The 19213-nt window shown below is 50.8% G+C and overlaps 3 protein-coding genes across 5 annotated transcripts; 1 reads left to right on the top strand and 2 right to left on the bottom strand.

The window, feature by feature from the left end:
• The first annotated feature begins 4928 nt into the window (after positions 1–4928).
• Positions 4929–8352, top strand: dhrs12la (dehydrogenase/reductase 12-like a). Its single transcript, XM_011608771.2, has 10 exons — positions 4929–5082; positions 6009–6142; positions 6282–6364; positions 6429–6524; positions 6618–6699; positions 6775–6836; positions 6939–7043; positions 7169–7259; positions 7349–7486; positions 7709–8352. The coding sequence occupies exons 1-10, from the start codon at positions 5027–5029 to the stop codon at positions 7822–7824; spliced, it is 963 nt and encodes a 320-aa protein (XP_011607073.1). The 5' UTR covers positions 4929–5026; the 3' UTR covers positions 7825–8352.
• A 49-nt stretch (positions 8353–8401) lies between these two features.
• Positions 8402–14373, bottom strand: wdfy1 (WD repeat and FYVE domain containing 1). Its single transcript, XM_003968752.3, has 12 exons — positions 14152–14373; positions 13319–13386; positions 13168–13241; positions 12952–13006; positions 11942–12092; positions 11749–11861; positions 11359–11485; positions 11129–11234; positions 10956–11057; positions 10755–10885; positions 10573–10681; positions 8402–10463 (listed from the first exon to the last, which is right to left on the bottom strand). Exons 1-12 carry the CDS (start codon positions 14286–14288, stop codon positions 10404–10406), a joined length of 1233 nt encoding a protein of 410 aa, XP_003968801.1. The 5' UTR covers positions 14289–14373; the 3' UTR covers positions 8402–10403.
• Positions 14374–14573: 200 nt separating this feature from the next.
• serpine2 (serpin peptidase inhibitor, clade E (nexin, plasminogen activator inhibitor type 1), member 2) lies at positions 14574–18729 on the bottom strand. 3 transcript variants are annotated; one of them, XM_011608774.2, is made up of 9 exons: positions 18642–18729; positions 17480–17755; positions 17179–17406; positions 16796–16993; positions 15752–15950; positions 15581–15678; positions 15294–15380; positions 15128–15211; positions 14574–15050 (listed from the first exon to the last, which is right to left on the bottom strand). In XM_011608774.2, the coding sequence occupies exons 2-9, from the start codon at positions 17739–17741 to the stop codon at positions 15013–15015; spliced, it is 1194 nt and encodes a 397-aa protein (XP_011607076.1). In that variant the 5' UTR covers positions 17742–17755; positions 18642–18729; the 3' UTR covers positions 14574–15012. The 3 variants fall into 3 exon arrangements, with proteins under 3 accessions (XP_011607076.1, XP_003968802.1, XP_011607075.1); XM_003968753.3 differs by having other exon boundaries at positions 18466–18679; XM_011608773.2 differs by having other exon boundaries at positions 18510–18679.
• Positions 18730–19213: the final 484 nt, after the last annotated feature.

Below are 19213 nucleotides of genomic sequence, written 5' to 3'. Positions count from 1 at the left end.
ATGAGTTCCTCATTCGCTCGCGCTATTTGCCGACAACTAAGTCGGGTAATTTGGCACGGCCCCTTTAACGGACCGTGGGAGTTGAGGGGCGGGGGTGTGGTTTTTCCCGCTCTGATTTGATTTTTTCCTACTTCTTGTTGTGGTTTCAATAAAAGACACACACGATTGTGTGTCAATGGAAATCTAAGTTGTATTGCCTTTACTTCGCAAACGCAACACTGGTGACCCCGACTCTCGCTGGACGTATCATTCAGTGACTTTTATTTTCGACCATGGCGACGAATGCAGTTTCATTGAAGCTGCCGGAGTTTTGGGAGACTTCGGCGACTGCGTGGTTTGCTCAAGCGGAGGCACAGTTCGCGCTGCGAGAAATCACCGCGGATGAGACCAAATATTATTATGTGGTTTCTGCACTTGGGAGTGCTACGGCATCCAGAGTGGTAGGCATTCTTAAACAGCCACCGCCGGAGAACAAGTATGGCATTTTGAAGGCTCACCTCTTACGAACGTTCGAACTTTCCGACGCAGAGAGGGCTAGCCGCCTTTTCTCTTTGCAGGGGCTGGGTGATTCCAAGCCTTCCGAACTAATGGACAAAATGTTAGATCTTTTGGGTGAACACAAGCCCGATTTTCTCTTCATCCAGCTTTTCCTGCGACTGCTGCCTCCCCAAGTGCGGGCTGCTTTGGCCAACACAGCAATCTCGGACTGCCGTGCGCTTGCTGCTGAGGCGGATAAATTCTTCCTCGCCTCCCAACCGACCTATGTGGCTGCGTTCCTCCCGGCTGGCGCAGACGGTCCTGTGGTTGACGCTCCCGCTTTCACAGCTGCCGCAGCGGCTCCTCGGCATCAACAGGTTTCTGGGCTGTGCTTTTTCCATGCACGGTTTGGGGTCAAAGCCAGGCGGTGCCGCCCTCCATGCAGTTTCACCGGCCCACCTCCGCAGGGAAACGCCAGGGCCGGCGCTCAGCAGTAGCCATGAGCGTCGGCCAAACTGGCAGGCTGCTGTTCATCCAGGACTCTCTCTCCAGACGACGGTTCCTCTGTGACACAGGTGCTCAGAGGAGTGTCCTGCCAGCGTCGAAGTTGGACATGCTGTCCGAGTCCCATGGGCCCCCTATGGAAGCAGCGAACGGCAGCCCCATCCGCACGTATGGGGTGAGGTATGTGGAGTTGTGTTTTGGTGGACAGCGTTTTGGATGGAACTTTGTGACTGCCAAGGTGACTGTGCCACTGATTGGTGCAGACTTCCTCTGCGCTTTTGGACTTCTGGTTGATGTCAAAAATAGACGCCTTGTGGATGCAGTCACTTTCTGTTCGTATGAATGCACTCTTGGTGTTACAGACTCAGTCAGGCTTTCCAGCATGCTCCCCACTGCAGACATTTTCCTTCGCCTCCTCACCGAGTTTCCTGCTCTGACTCAGCCCACGTTTTCATCTGCCACGGCCAAGCATGGTGTGGAACACCACATCGCCACCACAGGCGCCCCTGTGCACGCTCGGGCCAGGCGTCTGGACCCGGCCAAGCTCTCCATTGCTCGAGCGGAGTTCGAGACAATGGAACGCCTGGGCATCATTCGCCGCTCCAAGAGCCCTTGGGCATCACCTCTGCACATGGTGGAGAAGCCGGGTGGGGGTTGGCGGCCATGTGGCGATTACCGCAGGCTCAACGATGCCACCACCCCGGACCGTTACCCTGTCCCGCACATACAAGATTTTTCCGCGCATCTGGCTGGGAAAACGGTCTTTTCGAAGGTGGACCTTGTCCGCGGCTACCACCAGGTACCAGTCCACCCTGCCGATGTCCCCAAGACAGCGGTAATCACCCCGTTCGGCCTGTTTGAGTTTTTACGGATGCCTTTTGGTCTTAAAAGTGCAGCACAGACTTTTCAGCGCCTGATGGACTCCGTCCTACGCGACCTGCCATTCCTATTTGTGTACTTGGATGACATCCTTGTCGCAAGCACGTCTCAGGCTGAGCACGTGGCACACCTCAGGGCTCTTTTCCAGCGCCTCAACCAGCATGGGCTCATCATAAACCCGGCGAAGTGCCAGTTTGGACTGTCTACCATCGACTTCCTGGGCCATCACGTGACACGGTACGGAGCAGTTCCCCTGCCGGAAAAGGTGGAGGCCATCGCGAGCTTTCCCCGCCCAGTCACGGTCAAGGCGCTCCAGGAGTTCCTGGGTATGGTGAATTTTTACCACCGTTTCCTCCCCCGGGCAGCGAACCTCATGCGGCCACTGTATGACTGTTTGAAAGGGGCGGTTCCCAAGCACATGGTTGACTGGTCCGACGTGCGACAGCGTGCATTCGAGAACGTTAAGGCTGCTCTGGCCAATGCTACACTGTTGGCACACCCATTGCCTGACGCGCCAATCTCAATCACCACGGATGCCTCGGATTACGCAGTGGGTGCGGTGCATGAACAATGGGTAGAAGGTGCTTGGCAACCCCTGGCCTTTTTTAGTAGGCAGCTACGACCCAATGAGCGGAAGTACAGCACGTTTGACCGTGAGCTCCTTGGCCTCTACCTGGCCATTCGCCATTTCCGTCCTCTGCTTGAGGGCAGGTCTTTCACTGCCTTTGTGGATCACAAGCCCCTCACCTTCGCGATGGCAAAGACGGCAGAACCATGGTCGGCTCGGCAGCAGAGGCACCTTTCCTACATCTCCGAGTTCACCACGGACATTAAACACCTGGCTGGTAAGACCAATGTCGTTGCGGACTGCCTCTCCCGGGCCGTCACAGGCGCTGTCCATGTGGGACTTGACTACGGACAGATGGCAGTGGACCAAACCACAGACAGTGATGTCCAAGCTCTAAAGTCTGCAGCCACGGGGCTGCAGCTGCGCGAGGTTCCTTTTGGGAGCACTGGTGTCACGCTTCTCTGTGACGTCAGTACCGGTCAGCTACGCCCTGTTGTGCCCACGGTTTGGAGGCGGCGTGTGTTTGATTCAGTCCACAACCTCTCCCATCCGGGGAGGAAGGCTTCTCAACGTCTTGTGGCTGCTAAATTTGTTTGGCATGGGCTCAGAAAGGACGTCAGGGATTGGGCTGCCATGTGCGTCGCATGCCAGCGCTCAAAGGTACAGTGCCATGCTAGGGCCCCGCTGGCCCCATTTCCGGTGCCAGAGCGACGTTTCGACCATGTCCATGTGGACCTGGTTGGGCCCTTTCCCCCTTCCCGCGGCTGCACTTACCTCCTCACAATGGTGGACAGGACCACCCGCTGGCCGGAGGCGGTGCCCCTGCAGTCGGCTACCTCGGCCGAGGTGGCACGTGCGTTTATTGGGACTTGGGTTGCCCGTTTCGGTCCCCCTGCTGACATCTCATCTGACCGTGGCTCGCAATTCACCTCTGAGCTCTGGACTTCTGTAGGGGAGAGCCTAGGGGTGAAACTGCATCACACAACGGCATACCACCCACAGGCCAACGGCATGTGTGAGCGGTTTCACCGCTCCATGAAGGCTGCTCTTCGGGCGTCTCTGAAGGACAGTAGCTGGGTGGACAGACTTCCTTGGGTCTTGTTGGGGCTGCGCACCGCCCCCAAAGATGACCTGCAGTGTTCCTCGGCGGAGATGGTGTATGGAGAGCCACTGCGGGTGCCAGGTGAGTTTGTCCCCAACACTACAGCGCCTTGGTCTGCGAGCGCACAGCGTGCAACACTCCTTGATGCTGCCAAGGTTTTTGCACCCATCCCTGTTTCCCAGCATGGTTTGCCACCATCCCATGTCCCACCGTCCTTGGAGAGGGCAGACTATGTTTTTATCCGCCATGATGCTCATCGAGGCCCGCTGCAGCCACCTTATGATGGGCCTTTTCGTGTTTTGGAGAGCGGGGATAAGCATTTTCTGCTCGACGTGGGAGGCCGACCTGAACGTGTTACGATAGACCGCCTCAAGGCAGCTCACTTGGACCTTGGTCAGCCAGTTGCCACAGCCGTACCCCCGCGGCGTGGACGCCCCCCCGCTCGGCCCAGTCCTCTGAGAGGAACACAGATCCCTGAAAGCTCTGTCAGTGCCACTGACCGCCCTGCGCGTCCTGTTTCCCCTGCTCCTCTAGCACCACCAATACCGCTTCGACGCACACGGTCTGGCCGGCCCGTTCGAGCCCCGACTCGTTGACTGTTATTGCTTTGCGATGGTGAATTCTGGGGGGGCATGTGTAGCGGTCACTTGTATATCATAATTCACCATCATTGTTCATATCTGTTCCATTGCCATAGTCCTGTTGAGCATTTTGCTATGTATGAGTTCCTCATTCGCTCGCGCTATTTGCCGACAACTAAGTCGGGTAATTTGGCACGGCCCCTTTAACGGACCGTGGGAGTTGAGGGGCGGGGGTGTGGTTTTTCCCGCTCTGATTTGATTTTTTCCTACTTCTTGTTGTGGTTTCAATAAAAGACACACACGATTGTGTGTCAATGGAAATCTAAGTTGTATTGCCTTTACTTCGCAAACGCAACAACAGGACATTTACGTTAAGGTCCCGATGTTTCAAGTTTGGGTTTGTTTTCTTTTTTCTTAAAGTTGTTGGTTTTGATGATGTGTTTTGAACTTTAAATTAAAATCCATTAACTGTCTCAACCCCCACACAAAGCTTTTGTTGTCTTTATGTTAAACCGCTAATTAGCGAGATAGGCGTAACATATGTTGCTAACTGTTAGCATTCTTATACTTTTCGGGTGTTTTATTGTATATTTGCTATATTTCGAGTGTTCTTCTTTTCACAAAAGCCAAACCTTCCGCAGTAATACCGTAACAATAAATAATAATAAATAAACGTATGGGGGAATCCTGGCAAACAACCGGAATATTCGCGTAAATCGTTCGAATCCGTGTGCCAGCCGCAGACAGGCTGCAGCCGGTCATAGATGCCCCTGCAGAGATGCCCCCTTCCCGCCGCTGGGTGGCCGGGGCAGTTGTCGCCAGTTGATGGTAATTCGGTGGAGCTCCACGTGGTTCTGCCCCGGGTAAAAGCGGAGGAGAGCGCTGAGAGCAGCGAGAAGCTTCCAGAGCAGCAGCATGTCTGTGTACCGCAACTCCGCCTGGTTCCTGAAGGGACTGTCCGAGTTCACCAGGTAACAATTAACTAATTAATATCCTTCAATGCTTTCTGTTCAAAAATAACTTAAACTCTTCACATTTGTTTTCTTCATTGGATTTCTATTGTTAGATGCTGCAGAGGTGCCCCGAATAGACACTTTTGCTAGCAAAAAGCATGGTTTTTTTTAAGCATTTGTGTGGAAGAACAGGCTCCGAATTTCAATTTCACAATAATTTTAGGGAATTGCATGATTATTCAAACTTCAGCTGTGTGTGCATCCTATGAATTTGAAAATATCTGCTTAAATATGCAATATAGGAAAAAGCACTTTTGTGTGGGACTCTCTCCCTTAGATCACACTTATCACTTAGATCACACCTTTTAACATAATTTGATCAGTACCGACAATGAACTTGTCTGACGTTCACCCGCTCCGAGCGCTTCAAAGTCTAATCTCACGCGCTGCCTGTTTGCCTGGAGCTTCAGGTTGTCTGAAGAGGTGCTTTTGTAAGTGTTTCCCCATCTCCTCTTTGTTCTGATATCGCTCCCCCAGAGAGCTGCCTGGCAACCTGCTCTGACCCTGCACTAATATCTCTCTGCATGACACCATCGAACAGAGCGAGCCATTTAGCTCCAGTTGTACCCCCCCTCCCCGTCCCCTTTATCTCCCCCATCAACCGCCCGCGACAATGGCACCCAGGACAATGAGCTGAATTGAAGTCCCCGGTGCCACACGAGCTCACACACTCACACACAAACGCATCCTGTTGTCGTCCGCTCTCATCTCTGAGATGATGCCAGGCACTCTCTAGTCTTCATTGTGTTACTGTAAAGCAGTGACGGGTGTGACATACAACACACACACACACACACACACACACACACACACACACACACACACACACATCTGATGTGTTAAATGAAGCATCTTAAATTGCCTCGAATGCTTTTTCCCTGAAGGAACGCCTTCCTGTCCGCCTCCAAGCAGTTTGTGGAGAAGGACCTGGAGGTGTCCATGGCTGGACGAGCCTTCATGATCACCGGAGCCAACAGTGGCATCGGGAAAGCCACCGCCATGGCCATCGCCAAGAGGGGTAATATTCCTAATCCTTGACTTCCTGCGCGTCTTGCACATTAGAAAACACCGGGTTCAGTCTCTCAAACGGCACACACACTGCAGTAACGCTACCAAAGATCCTAGTGAGACAGATGCAATTTTAATTGACATTGCAGGAGGTACGGTCCACATGGTCTGCAGGAACAAGGACAAAGCGGAGGAGGCAAGAGCGGATATCGTCAAAGAGACGGGAAATAAGGTAACGCCTCGTCTGAGCTGGCCTTTTCAAAACCAAACATTCATTACTCTAAATGTCATTACAGGAAGTCCATGTCCACATCCTGGACCTGTCGGAGACCAAGAAGGTTTGGGAATTTGCGGAGGCCTTTAAGAGAAAGTACAAGGCCCTCAATGTGCTGGTGAGTCAGATTCTACATGTCACACGGCTTCTGTTGCACCCTTTAATGCACTTCTGACCCACACGAGCTAATTGCCCGTTTAAATGTCTGCAGATCAATAACGCCGGCTCCATTATGAGTCAGAGGGACGTGAACGCCGAAGGGCTCGAGAAGAGCTTCGCCACCAACGTCCTCGGTGAGTCAGTGTCGGAGGACTGATGGGAGGGAAAGATGAGGCTGGTGATGAAGAGTTCTTTTTCTTCCCTACTAGGAGTTTACATCCTCACCAAGAGTCTCATCCCCCTGCTGGAGAAGAGTGCAGACCCCAGAGTGGTGAGTCCGGTCCTCCGGCTCAAAACTGTGGATCTCTGATTGGGACTAGAGGGGAGTAAAGACGGATGTTTTCTGTATGACGCCACCTGTGCTTCCATTCAGATCACCGTGTCATCAGGGGGGATGTTGGTGCAGAAGCTCAGGATAGGAAACCTGCAGTCCGAGAGAGGGCGCTACGACGGAGCCATGGTCTACGCCCAGCACAAAGTACGAGACAGGAGGCCGTTGAGCTTTCACGCCACCGCGGCGCCTTATCCTCCACTCTTTAGCCTCACACGTGTGTGTGTGTGTGTGTGTGTGTGTGTGTGTGTGTGTGTGTGTGTGTGCTGCAGAGGCAGCAGGTGGTGATGACAGAGCAGCTGGCTAAGACACACACTAGCATCCACTTCTCCGTCATGCACCCCGGCTGGGTCGACACTCCAGGTATTTCATCAAGACGCGATTCTTCCAAGTCTGGCGTTCCACCTAACGCTTGTGCTTCGCCGCCACCCCTCCGTGTCCGTCTCCCCCAGCGGTCGCCAACGGCATGCCAGACTTCCACCGCTCCATGAAGGACAGCCTGAGGACCCCGGAGCAGGGGGCCGACACCGCGGTCTGGCTGGCCGTAGCCGAGGCCGCCGCCAAGAACCCCAGCGGTCGTTTCTACCACGGTGTGTGTAATTTACCGGAGTAAATAAGATGGGAGGGGGTCAGAGTACAGAGTACAAAGTGCACGCACACACACGCACACACACTCACTCACACGTTTGTAATATAATGGATAGTGCGCCTTTATTGCCTTTTATCAGAGCAAACCCTTCAGCTTGAGTGCACCAGCCCATTAGGGGCCGGGTGTTACGCCTATTTACGACTCCACCTGTGTTTGTGCACAGACCGCAAGATGGTGCCCACCCACCTGCCGCTGGCCTGGACCCATAGCTCCGCTCTGGAGGAGCAGAAGCTGCTCTCTCTGCTGGAGGACCTGGCCAAGACGTTCCAGCCGCACTGAGAGCCGGCAGGAGGAGGGGGGGGGGGGGGGGGGCGATGGAAACGCCGCCCAGACCCGCAGCATCTGTTCCCCCTGACTGAGGCTGGAGCCACGTCTCCGCCGCCACGGTCCAGATGATCACAGCACGCCTGGGTTCTAAAAAGTTTGAGCATTAACACTTCCTGTTTGTAGTCAGATTAATCAATTAACATGCTAAGAAATACATTTTACAGCTCTAAAGCTGATTAAAACTGCTCTTTGTGAGCTTGACTGTTTCCAAGTTTGGGTGTGTGACGCTATTGCGTTGCTTAATGTCGCCGTGCGCACACACACACACACAGATGAGTGACTTTATGAAAGCTGTCAGTCAGATGGGAATCTGACGTGACCAAAGTCACTCGTCCGTAACCTTCCCGTTAACGTGACTAACTGCTGTTAGAGCGCCATCTCTGTCAGGCGGCGTCACTTCACTCCTGTTTGTCCCGTCCAGCAGCTTTAAACCAGCCAAACCTGTGTCTTGTGCAGTAAAAGCCTGTTTTAATTAACAAACTGGGTCTCAACTAGTTATTTTTTTTAAAACAAACAAACCACAAGTCAGTCAAATAGACATCAGAATGATTTATTCTGTTAGAACATTAAGGAGCTCAGCACCCCGACACACACGAGTGAGAATCGGTACAATAATGTCTTTGCAAATACATTAATTAATTAGAAATGTACATTAATGTTGGAACAGGAAATAAAGATCTAACAAATGGACCGGCTGTTTTAGGCGTTGACGAGTCCCGTGATTAAGAAAAACCTTGTCCTGGTCTGGGGACAGGAAATGAACCATTTACAGCGCGAGGAGATCTTTTGCTTCCTGTGATGTCAGATAATCTGGAATCTACCGTATTAGCTGTTTTCAGCCCGTCCTCGTCCATCTCCTGTGGAGATAAGCCCCCCCGCAGCCCCTCTATGGACAACATGTGAGGTCTGAGGAGGAAAGGAAACCAGAGCTTCCGATTGTGGGGCAGCGCTGACAGGAAGCCTTGTGACCCAGTGATGCGTTGGGCAGGGCGGCTAGAGAAGCGTGTGTGCCAACACTGCCAATGAAATTAAACATTAATCAATAATATGAGCCAATAAAGAGTCTACAGTGCGTGTGTTGCAGCCCGGTTATTAAAGAACAGAGCAGGAGGACGTAGTGTTTATTTATTCATTCACTTGTAATGTGAAGCTATAAATGAAGTTCTGGTTCACAAGCTGTGAAAGAATCAATGTTGATGCGCGGCGGGGGCGGGGGGGGGGGGGTTGGAGAATAAGAGGTGTGGAAGTCCCAGGAGAACATGCTCCAAATGTTTAATAAATCAGAGTGAGGAGGCAATTGTTTGCTAGCATGTTAGCCACGACAGCAACTTGACTGCAATTACTCCACTCAGGCTGCGCAGTTTAAGAGATTTATTACAATTCAACAGAACAATTAAGGCAGGTTTTACTTCAGAGCCTCCTGATGAGCTCTTCATTGACAGGAATCCTTTCTTAAGTGGGCATAATCAACACACATGCATCATTGGCAGAACCGTTAGCTCCGGTACACTTGGTACCCAACCAGCCTGCATCTGTCTCAGCGCACAACACTGCAGGGCCTGATGAGTTTTGGACACAAATAAAAGTAAAACACCGTGAACAACAACGGATAAATACTACAAATATAAATATACCTAATTGGAATGTGTTTATAATTTGAGTTCCAACGTCGTGACGCTCGTCGTCCCGCTCACGATAAGGCAAGCGTTAGTGTAACGTAGAAACTAGCCACTATTTACAAGGATGCTAATGGATTTAGCGATGATGTCGAGACTAGTGGGTGGGGGATTAGAAAAACTATCACGCCGACAGGAAGCACGGATGCCTGGGATGATGGCGAGCAAACAGTCGTCAAGCACCGGCAAATGACTCAAACGGGAAGCCGTGGCGCCGGCGGGGGGGCGGTTCAACATTCAAGGTTCAGAGCTACGTTTACGTCCTCAGGCCCAGTTTCACACCGATCCCGGAGCCATGCGGACGCCACCCTCCCAGCTGCAGGAGGCGGGGGTGCTCCCGACTCCTCGTCCCTTTGGTAACGCATCAACTCTCACCGCTTATCAACGCTTCCTGGAGAAAGACGGCTCTACCGAGTCATTACACATTAACTACGACCTACTAATGTAAAACCTCCTGAGAGTTTTTTAAGGCCAACTAGTGAGCAAAGAACAATTAAACGATCGATTTGATCGGTGAGTCCAATCAACTATTTCCTATACAGAAGCTGCTGGGTTATATATACACGATAGTGGGGCGTATGTACAGTTTACAGGGAGTAATATGCAGTTCAGTGGGCGGCGGGTACAAAGAGGGGACTGAAATGTTGTGTAAAGAAATGACAAGACAGAGGTGGTGACCTTCACAGAGCAAAGGTCATCAGAACGACATGTACACATGAACACACACACACGCACGCACACACGCACACACACGCACACACACGGCAGGCCTGGCTGCAGGTGAGATCCCAGAAGTTCACCAGGGTGTATGTATTGTACAGGGGGGGGGTTTCCATGACATCGGGGCCGGGCCACTCAGCGTGACGAGAAGCCTGTTGCTAAGCTACAGCCGACCACCTGCGACATATCCCAGATCTGTGGAGACAACCAGCAACACAAGATCTTAACAAAAGTGTGCACGACACACATGCACATGGCTACCGACAGCTGAGGCTGATGGGAAGGCGAGGGTGTTAATGCCGACCTTGACGACGCGATCGCTGCCACAGGTGACCATCAGGCCTCTGGATGGGTCCATGTCCATGCGGCTGATGTTGTGCTTGCCCTCATGGAACGTGGCCAACGCCGTGCGACTGCACGGAGAAAACGTTAGAATCTTCTTTTAAAGGAGCGACTGACTTGGGGGAACAAAAACCCTCCACTCACTCTTCTTCTCTGATGGTCTCAAAGCAGGTGTCGCACATGCGCACGGGGAACTCGAAGCCCATGATGGGGTACGGGGAACGTTTGGAGCTGCACTTCCCGCAAACGGCCTTTCCGCACTTCCTGCAGTGGTGCTGCAGAAACACAGGTGTTGCGTAACAGAGGGAAGTCTCAGGGGGCGGCGCCCGCCGGACGCTCCCTTACCTGCCGGAGCCCGATGGTCTTGCTGTCCCACATCTGCTTGATGTTCCAGAAGAACGGCTGCTCGCACTTCTGACAAGAGTCACTGTCCAACCACTGAGGCGCCTGCAGACACGCAAAAACGGTCAAATGCTGCCCCCAAAAAACACGGGAGACATGAGAATGGCGGCGCGGACCTCTTCTCTCTGCGTGTCCATGTTCCACACCGCTATCCCTCCATCGGCTGAGCAGGACAGCAGCTGCCGGGTCAGCTGGAGGTAGCGCAAAGCCTGAACGCGCTCGCTGGAGGCCAAGGAGCAACGGAGGAGAAGGATCAGAGAGGGAAAGTTCAAAACAGGAGCAACAAGAGCGTCCAGCAGGCTCGCTCCTCAGGTCACAGGGGTAAAACGTGAAAATAGAAACTCACTGGTGTCCTTGCAGCAGTAGCGTCCGTCCTTTCCTTCCACCGATGTCCCACATGATGATGCTGTGATCAGAAGCTCCTGAGAACAGCAGCCTCTGGACAGGATCCCACCACAGGGTACCAATACTGCCTGAGACAGTGAAACTGGGTTGAACGGACTCGTTATGATCCAGTCTCTTGGCTCCCTCTAGTGTCAACGGGGAGAACTGCAACAAAGTCTACCTTGGCTTTAAAATTCTGAGGCTATAAAATCCTGCTTCCTACTAATTTAGCACCCAAATTAAGCAGTGGATTAAGGGAAATTGGAGTAATTAAGCATTACATAATTTTACTGTTTTTGGTTATTAAAATTAAACCTTAATTAAAGTCCTACTCATAGGGCTTTTGTACAACCTTCGTGGCCTTTTAGCGTTGTGATGATGGAGTACGTCTGCTGCTCCAGCTTCAGCAGGGTGATCTGTCCTGAACAGTCGCCGACGAAGGCGTGCTGCGTCTCGTGGTCGTACCTGAGCGCGGAGGTCAAGGCTTCAGCGTGAAGCAGAGCGGTGACGCCGCAGCGCTTTGAAGCCCCGCTGAGGAAGGATACTGTAGGCAGGAGGCCCAGGCATTGAAGTAGTGTCTCCCCAGCATGCTGCCACTCTGGGTGCACATCCAGCTCACGCTCTTGTCGTGGCCGGTGCTCACCACCCACTCCGTCTCCAGGGAGAAGACCATATCTGACACACGGTTCTGGTGGGCTGAAACACACACACACACACGCACACAGACACACACACAGGCGATGCCGGATAAACAACAAGCTCTTCAGCTGATTCTGATGAAGCCATCTGAAGCTAATTCTCCTTCCTTTGTGCTGGGGATCATTAAATGGAGGCAGCCGTGTTATTAACCAGCTTTAGAATAAAAGTAAGCTAATCCTTTCCTGACATCTTTGAGAGTATTAAGCCACTGTCGAAGGGGGGAATGTTCAAGGCCAAACTAATCCCACGGGAGCTCGTTCTGTGCCGGGAACTGGACCAAAACTGGACTGTTTTTCATCATCGATGACATTCTTCCTGTTTGTTCCCCCCGCTGCCTCATGACCAGACCATGACTCCCCTCCTAGCTCTCCCTCGCTCCTTCGCTACGCCCCCGCCACCAACGCGCTCGCATAATAGCCTTTTTTGTCGACTGTGGCAGGTCGAGTGAAGCCGGTGGCGTCTTGTGACTGGAAAACAATGCTGAGCCGTGCGCGGCGTCGAAGAGCAGAGGAACGTCCTGATGTTTTATCTGGCTGCGGCTCATGTGTAAGAGCTTTGGCTCGGCAGCTTCAGCCTGACACCAGCGTTAGAGGGAAAACTGAAAACTAAATATGTGTGAGTCAGAAGTTATTCATGGAGAAACATCTGAATCAGGCTCCGGGAAGCTGATTTATGGTCGCTATAAAACGCACACTTTAAGAAAAACTTTCAGCGCTGATGCGGTCTTTTGCTGTCGAAAACAACTTCTTAGTTTTCCAGTAAGGAGCCTTCGCAGCTGCTGTCAAGATGTGAACATGCCAAGTGCACCACAGCCCAGGATCCGTTTCCACAGCTGAAGCCACACTGGTCTCCTCACCTGGGTATGTTTTGACGTGGTTCATCTTGTTGAAATCTTCCGAGATAAGAAACTCCTACAAACAAACACACATAAAAGAAACGAGTCTCAGATCAAACAACCACCCAGCGCCCGTGGCTGTCGAAAGGAGTCCAAATATTGAACAGAAACCAGAAATTCAAGCCTCTTCTGAAGTTGCAACGTATGAAATGACGGGGCCGAGCCCGGCTCGCTCACCACAACGGCGCCGTTGTCCTGGCCTATGAAGATGCGTCTGCTGTCATGGTGGTAGGACATGCAGGAGCACGGTGCTGGAGGAGCAGGAGCAAGAGCGTCAAATACCCCAACAGCCGCACCTTCACCCACCTGAGACCGGAGGCTGACTTACATGAGACTGTGTGGTAGATGCTGGGCCAGTACTGACCGCTGTCTCGCTTCAGCCAAACTCGGATGGTTCTGGGGAGGAAGAGCAGATTTAATCAAACCTGACAGAGTTTAAAGGAGTCTAAAGAGAAAAAAGCCAAGTGATACACAGAAAATGCAAATGAGAGCACATCAGAAGATGATGAGTCAATATTCAAACATTCAACTTTGTTCAAGTCTCATTTTCCTGGATTCGAATGCACCACGGTGGCTTTTTGTATTTCAAATGTATTCAAAATGTATTTTATAAAGGAACTGAGAAAGGGTTTACTTCCCTAAAGTCAAGCAAAAAAGACCATTAACCTCTAAATGAGGATGTTTCTTCACACCTGCAACAGTGCGAGACACCTCAAAAACCCTCCGAAATCAGAGAATCAAGCAAACACACGTTTGATTGCATTTCTTTGGCTTTTTAAATACATATTAATTCATATAACATTATTTGGCATCACCAGAACTATCAGAAAATCATGAGACTGAATTAATGCTAATGACATTTATGCCTGAAATGCCTGAAGGCAAGTGTTCGAGTTAATAGTTAAATATAAAAGTCAGCATATAATCAATAAATCTTGGGTCGCAAAAACAGCCCAATAAAACAATAACAGTGTCATTTATAGCCCAGCTGTCAGCGGAAGGTTGATTTGTACGCTTTTATGGTCGTCTTACCGTCTTCAAAACACCCGAAATCCTCCAGAATTTCGGTTTTTCTGCCCATTTAAAACCAATACGAGCATTTATGGAGGAGCTTCCAGCAAATAGACCGAGCCTTTAGCCCTTTAGCTACCGCTAGCTCACCTGTCCTCGCTGACGGTGATAACTCCGTCTTCTTTCGGGATCAAAACCGCCCCGGTGACGGCGTCCGAGTGCCCCTCGATCTTATTTAGGAGAACGGGCCTCGCCGTTTGCGGCCTTGAATGTATTTCCGCGGCCATGGTGGGTGGTTGAGCGGAGCAGCCAGTGTTTTCCCTCAGCCGCGTCTCCTCCTCGCTCGTCGGTGGGAGACGATCAGCTGACGCTGGAGCTGCGGTACCGTAAAGAGCTGCGGCCTCGGGGAGCGCGCAGCGAAAAAAGACCCAACACGCACCAACTCTCAATACATTACGGTAGGACCTTCGACCATCCCCGTTTGATCCATACTTCTGGTCGGTAATCGCGTAAATCCCAACACAACACAACAACAATCAATGTCGCCTCTCATAAAAACTCAGAAGACGATGTTATAAATATGTGTATTTATTTGAACAAACACAAAGCAAGTGTGATAACAGATTTCCTCTGGAAGGTAAAAAGTAGCAAGGCATGTCGTTCCAGATGTGGCGCACAACAATAATATGGAATGAAACCAGGCCAGGGAGACGGCCACACAACTGGAACTGAAATCATGAGAAACTGATGACTGATCACTCCAGAGCTTCAAAATACACATTGATGTTCAGGTTTTAAAAAAAATAAAAAAATCCCAAAAAGTCAATAAAAAAAAAAAAGCAGGACAATTTAGTCTGCAAGTGTTATGAACAATAGCAAAAAAGTTTATAAGCATCTGCTCTGCACATCAGTATATGCCAAATTGTGTGCATGTATGTGTGTGTGTGTTCATGCATGGCAGAGCAGAACGTTTCCTGCTACGTGAGGAGGAAGTGAGCGGTGGCGCAGGTCTCAAGGCTGGTTAATCTGCCCCATGAACAGAATGGTACCTGGGGGGCAGAGACGGAGAACACAGCGTTTCAGAGGGGGCGGCTTGGTTATTGCGCTTGCTTTTATCATGCTTCACCTGTTGGGTTATGTCTGATGAGGAAGAGGAAAGGTCGGTCCACGGCCACCCAGGGGGGAGAGGATCGAGCGATCAAAATGGCAGCTAAAAATAAGATTTTATAAAAACGAGATCAGCGGAGAGGAGATGAGGAGCGGAACAGCGTCAGAGGAGCGCGGATACTCACTGGTGGCAGCGGACGCTTTCGTCCCGTCTTCGTTCACTTCGATTTTGGCTTTTTGCAGAGCCGTCGACACATACAAGGGCTCAGCACCTGAGGAGACAAATGGAGTTTGCCGCTTCGCTACAACCTCGTGGCAACGAGTCTGTTACGTCTCGTCCCGCCACCTGATGGCGCTAGAGGGCTAAAAACGCAGCATCAAATGTGTGGCTGTCCCGGTTCAGCTTTTCTTGTTCAGGCGTCCATAAATAACCTGCTTAAATACATTTCATTACAGTCTCTCTTTTACTCACTGAGGTGTCTGAAGTCAGCGCGCTCCGAGCTGAACATGTCCGTCAGTCCCAGCGCCGAGAGCGATCCTTTCAGGTCGACCTCGGCGTCCGCGGTGAACCTAAACACGATGATCACGCCGCGGTCACACCTTCTGCCGGGTTATTAGAGCGGGTGGCGTGTTTGGGTCTTACTTTGGGATGAGCAGGCGGATTTTCATCATGTGCATCAGTTTGGTCCAGTTCTGCACCGAGGCCGTGCTGATGGTCGGGATGATGTGGGACAAGGGGGTGTTCTCCTCGGAGGGCAGGGCGATCAGCATGCTGACCGTGTTGCCGTGATACGGCAGCTCGATCACCTTATATTTCAGGCCCTGGGGCGTGGTGACCATGCCTGGGTGAGCACAGGAGGACCGGGGCTTAATGGTTTCAAAGGTCACGGTTGACTGTGAGGATGGAATCCGAGTCATCCGCTCTTATAACGAGGATTCATTTATCATCTTCTTATCATCCGTTGCAAAAGTGAAATGAGAAATCGCCGAATAAAGGTGATGAATGAATCGTCTATCTAAATATGTGCGAGTCAGAAGTTATTCATGGAGAAACATCTGAATCAGGCTCCGGGAAGCTGATTTATGGTCGCTATAAAACGCACACTTTAAGAAAAACTATCAGCAAGTGGCCAAATATTTACAGTCCAGTAAACACGCAGCAGGAAATGAAGAAGTCATAATTCCGTCTGCTTAAACCCTCTCTCTCCACAGCATTCAGCATGCTTACACAACTGACGGCTCTTCTAAATATAGATGTCCCACTGATATCTTTTCATTTCGCTCAGTAAAGTCCCGTGCATGCGACGGGCCTCCGCCTGCACCCCCTCCCCTGGACAGACTGACATTTGAATGAAAGCTGCACAAAAACACTGGATAAATCCAAACACACCTACTGGTTCGGCCCAGAGTGTGTCAGATATTCCAATACAGTAAACAAAACCCCACCGTGTGTTACAATTAAGCAACCATCCACAAATCCCGCACGTCTACAAGTGACTCATAATTTGTGCCGGGTGCCCTGCTATTGGCAAAAGTCGGGCATTTGATTTGCCTCCACTCCCTCCTCACAAATGATAACCCTCTGCAGATGAACCCTCCAGGAGGCTTTAGAGGGAAAAGCTCCTCTTCGCCATCCTGCCGTGTGTCGGATTCAGGTTTTTAGACATCATCATCAGAGGTGACTCACCGATGTTGAAGACGGAAAGTTGGGACATCATGGGAACTTTATGTACGGTCCCGTCGCCGCTGGTGAAGGGCCTCATCTTGGTGTCCTCTGCCTGGAAGCGGGACTTCCACAGGCCTTTGAAGTAGATGGAGTTGACAGCCACCAGGCGGGTCAGCGCCGAGTCCAGCATGTCCGCTTTGACCAGGCTGGGGATGTGACCTGGATAAATATGCAACGGAGCGACATTCGATCTGGTAAATCAGCCTCATCAGCACAGATGAGTAACGACACAAGATCTAGGAGCGTCGCTCCAACAGAGAAAACCTTCTGGTGTCCACAGACGACGGAGATTGGAGAAGAGATACAGATTCTTTTGAACAGATAAAATAAATAGGGACTCCAACCTTTGGTCTTATTGCTGACCCACTCGTTGATATCATCTGCTGCTTTCGAGGGGTGTCTGAAGTCCAGGCTCCTGCTCTCACATTGGAAGTTGGCTTTGTTGGTGGCTACGAAGGCCTCCTTCATGGGGAAGCCCTCCTTGGTGAACATGGCGTTAGCAATCAGCAACGAGTCTTGGTTGGCCTTAGCCGTCAAGGTCTTGTGCAGCTTCTTCAGCATCTTGTACGGCCCTGCGCAAATCAAGTCAATTCCTGTTTATTTCAGATTCGCGTCGGTCAAATGTTCACACAGTCGGGGCAGTACCGTTTTTCTTGTAGCGGAGAGCAGTGAGGACCTGCTTCCGAGTCTCTCCGTGAGCACCTGGGAGCAGCATTCCAAGGATAGAGGCTACACCGTGAGGAGACAGCACGATATTGTCCAGGGGCCTGGAGCGGACCTCCTGCTGAAAGACCTGGATCCCCAGATCAGAGCCCCGTTCCCCATAGGAGGGAGCCTGAGAGAGTGCACCCCCGTGGCCACGGAGGACGACCAGCCCAAACAGGCACAGGAATGAGAGAGTCTTCATTTTTGCTCCCACACCTGGTAGGAAACAAAGAGCAGAGCATCACCTTGATGGCAGCCCCCTCCGTTCACGACCATCTCGGAATAAAGGCAACCTGCATGTTTAACTTTCCGACTGAACCAAAACCTTTCAGGTTATTCTAGTCAAGCCCTTCTATCTCGACCCACACCACTGGGAGCACTGGAGTGGGTCGCCTGAGGGACAGAGCTGCTGGTAATCAAGCTGTAAATTCCAGCATGGACTGCGGGTTCGGGGTGCAGCCCCTGTGGCGATAAGACTTGTGGTGGAATCGCTTCTTGCTTCTTTATGAACGGAGTCAAAAGTGACTCCGTTCATAAACTGTGGCGAGCACGAAGCCGCTTTTAAGGGTCTCTTTTGGTGGAATTTCAGAGAATTTGGAAGGATCAGGTCCAGTAAATGCGCGAATTCTGTTTGAGGATTCTCCCAGAAAATGATAGCATCGCGCGTCTGCGCCAAATTTACTCAGCACATGAAACAAAAGCGTGAGGAGTTTGGATTTTTAAAAGGAATTCTCAACAAAAAAAGCAAGAAAATGGCTTTTTCCAGCAACATGCGACTTTATCCGGAGCTTTAGTTGTTAAACACGCACTTAAAGGCAATGAAGCATTTTGTAATTGCGAAACTATTAAGTTACTGATGTAACTAAAACAGAAAAGTCAGGTTGCTCGAGTGGCACCTTTAAACATACATTAAAGCAAATTCTTACTTATAATGTCGCAACAGTAGTTACGCAGGTAATTTTTTTTTTACTTGGTCGTCTTGCGGAAGATGGTCGCAAAAAGTTTTTCTCCCTTTAAGCCAAAACGTGGGAAAGATTTAGTTCCAATGCAAGTAAAACGCTGTGTGGCCCCAGCGATGTTCCACTGATTTTATCCGACTGACCTCCGCCTTCAAACTGAGCAACCGGACCCGGAGAGGCGCGTCTCTGTCAGCCCGAACCAGGAATAAACCAAGACGAGCTTCCGGTAGTCTTTGCAAAATAAACTGCACAATTGCGAAAGTCTGGTCACTGGTGTATTGACGTAAAACATGCGACTCCACACCCCCACACACCACAAGTAAAAAAATATATGAAAGGGCTCTCTATCTTTACTTCGAATGACACATTGTAGTCTTTTAAAGTAAAATTAAAGCTTACAGGATCAACTTCCGGTAGCGTTTGGCTACGTACCGCCAACTTGACGCGGTTGAGTCCAACGCGTTAATAACAGGAAGTGATTAATTACACTGGCTTGTGTTGTTCCGTGGAACATCACTGTGTTCATGAATCAAACTGAGTTCATATCTAATCATTAAGAGATAAGCGTTTTAGGTTATTTACTAACTTCTGCTTTGGGACATTGCTAGCCATTGCAAAATAGGAAACTAGCTGGTTTTCCCCTCTGATGAGGTGATGATTCGGATGGTCCTGCTCACACCAAGACAGACACACACCTGAAAAATGTTTCGCCTCA

This window comes from Takifugu rubripes, chromosome 11 (genome assembly GCF_901000725.2).
Source record: "Takifugu rubripes chromosome 11, fTakRub1.2, whole genome shotgun sequence".
NCBI lineage: Eukaryota > Metazoa > Chordata > Actinopteri > Tetraodontiformes > Tetraodontidae > Takifugu > Takifugu rubripes.
Note: the sequence above shows the minus strand (reverse complement) of the source record. Positions and strands in the feature narration are given on the sequence as shown.

What these genes read in the sequence shown, in the direction of transcription:
- dhrs12la (XM_011608771.2), top strand. Translation starts at nt 5,027, where the DNA reads ATGTCTGTGTACCGCAACTCCGCCTGGTTCCTGAAGGGACTGTCCGAG. An exon ending in CATGGCCATCGCCAAGAGGG is followed by an intron (nt 6,143 to 6,281) that starts GTAATATTCCTA and finishes TTGACATTGCAG; the next exon opens with GAGGTACGGTCCACATGGTC. An exon ending in TCAAAGAGACGGGAAATAAG is followed by an intron (nt 6,365 to 6,428) that starts GTAACGCCTCGT and finishes ATGTCATTACAG; the next exon opens with GAAGTCCATGTCCACATCCT.
- wdfy1 (XM_003968752.3), bottom strand. Translation starts at nt 14,288, where the DNA reads ATGGCCGCGGAAATACATTCAAGGCCGCAAACGGCGAGGCCCGTTCTC. An exon ending in AGGACAACGGCGCCGTTGTG is followed by an intron (nt 13,007 to 13,167) that starts GTGAGCGAGCCG and finishes GTTTGTTTGTAG; the next exon opens with GAGTTTCTTATCTCGGAAGA. An exon ending in GAGACCATCAGAGAAGAAGA is followed by an intron (nt 10,682 to 10,754) that starts GTGAGTGGAGGG and finishes TTCTCCGTGCAG; the next exon opens with TCGCACGGCGTTGGCCACGT.
- serpine2 (XM_011608774.2), bottom strand. Translation starts at nt 17,741, where the DNA reads ATGAAGACTCTCTCATTCCTGTGCCTGTTTGGGCTGGTCGTCCTCCGT. An exon ending in GGTCAGCAATAAGACCAAAG is followed by an intron (nt 16,994 to 17,178) that starts GTTGGAGTCCCT and finishes ATATTTATCCAG; the next exon opens with GTCACATCCCCAGCCTGGTC. An exon ending in GAAAGCGTCCGCTGCCACCA is followed by an intron (nt 15,212 to 15,293) that starts GTGAGTATCCGC and finishes TCTTATTTTTAG; the next exon opens with CTGCCATTTTGATCGCTCGA.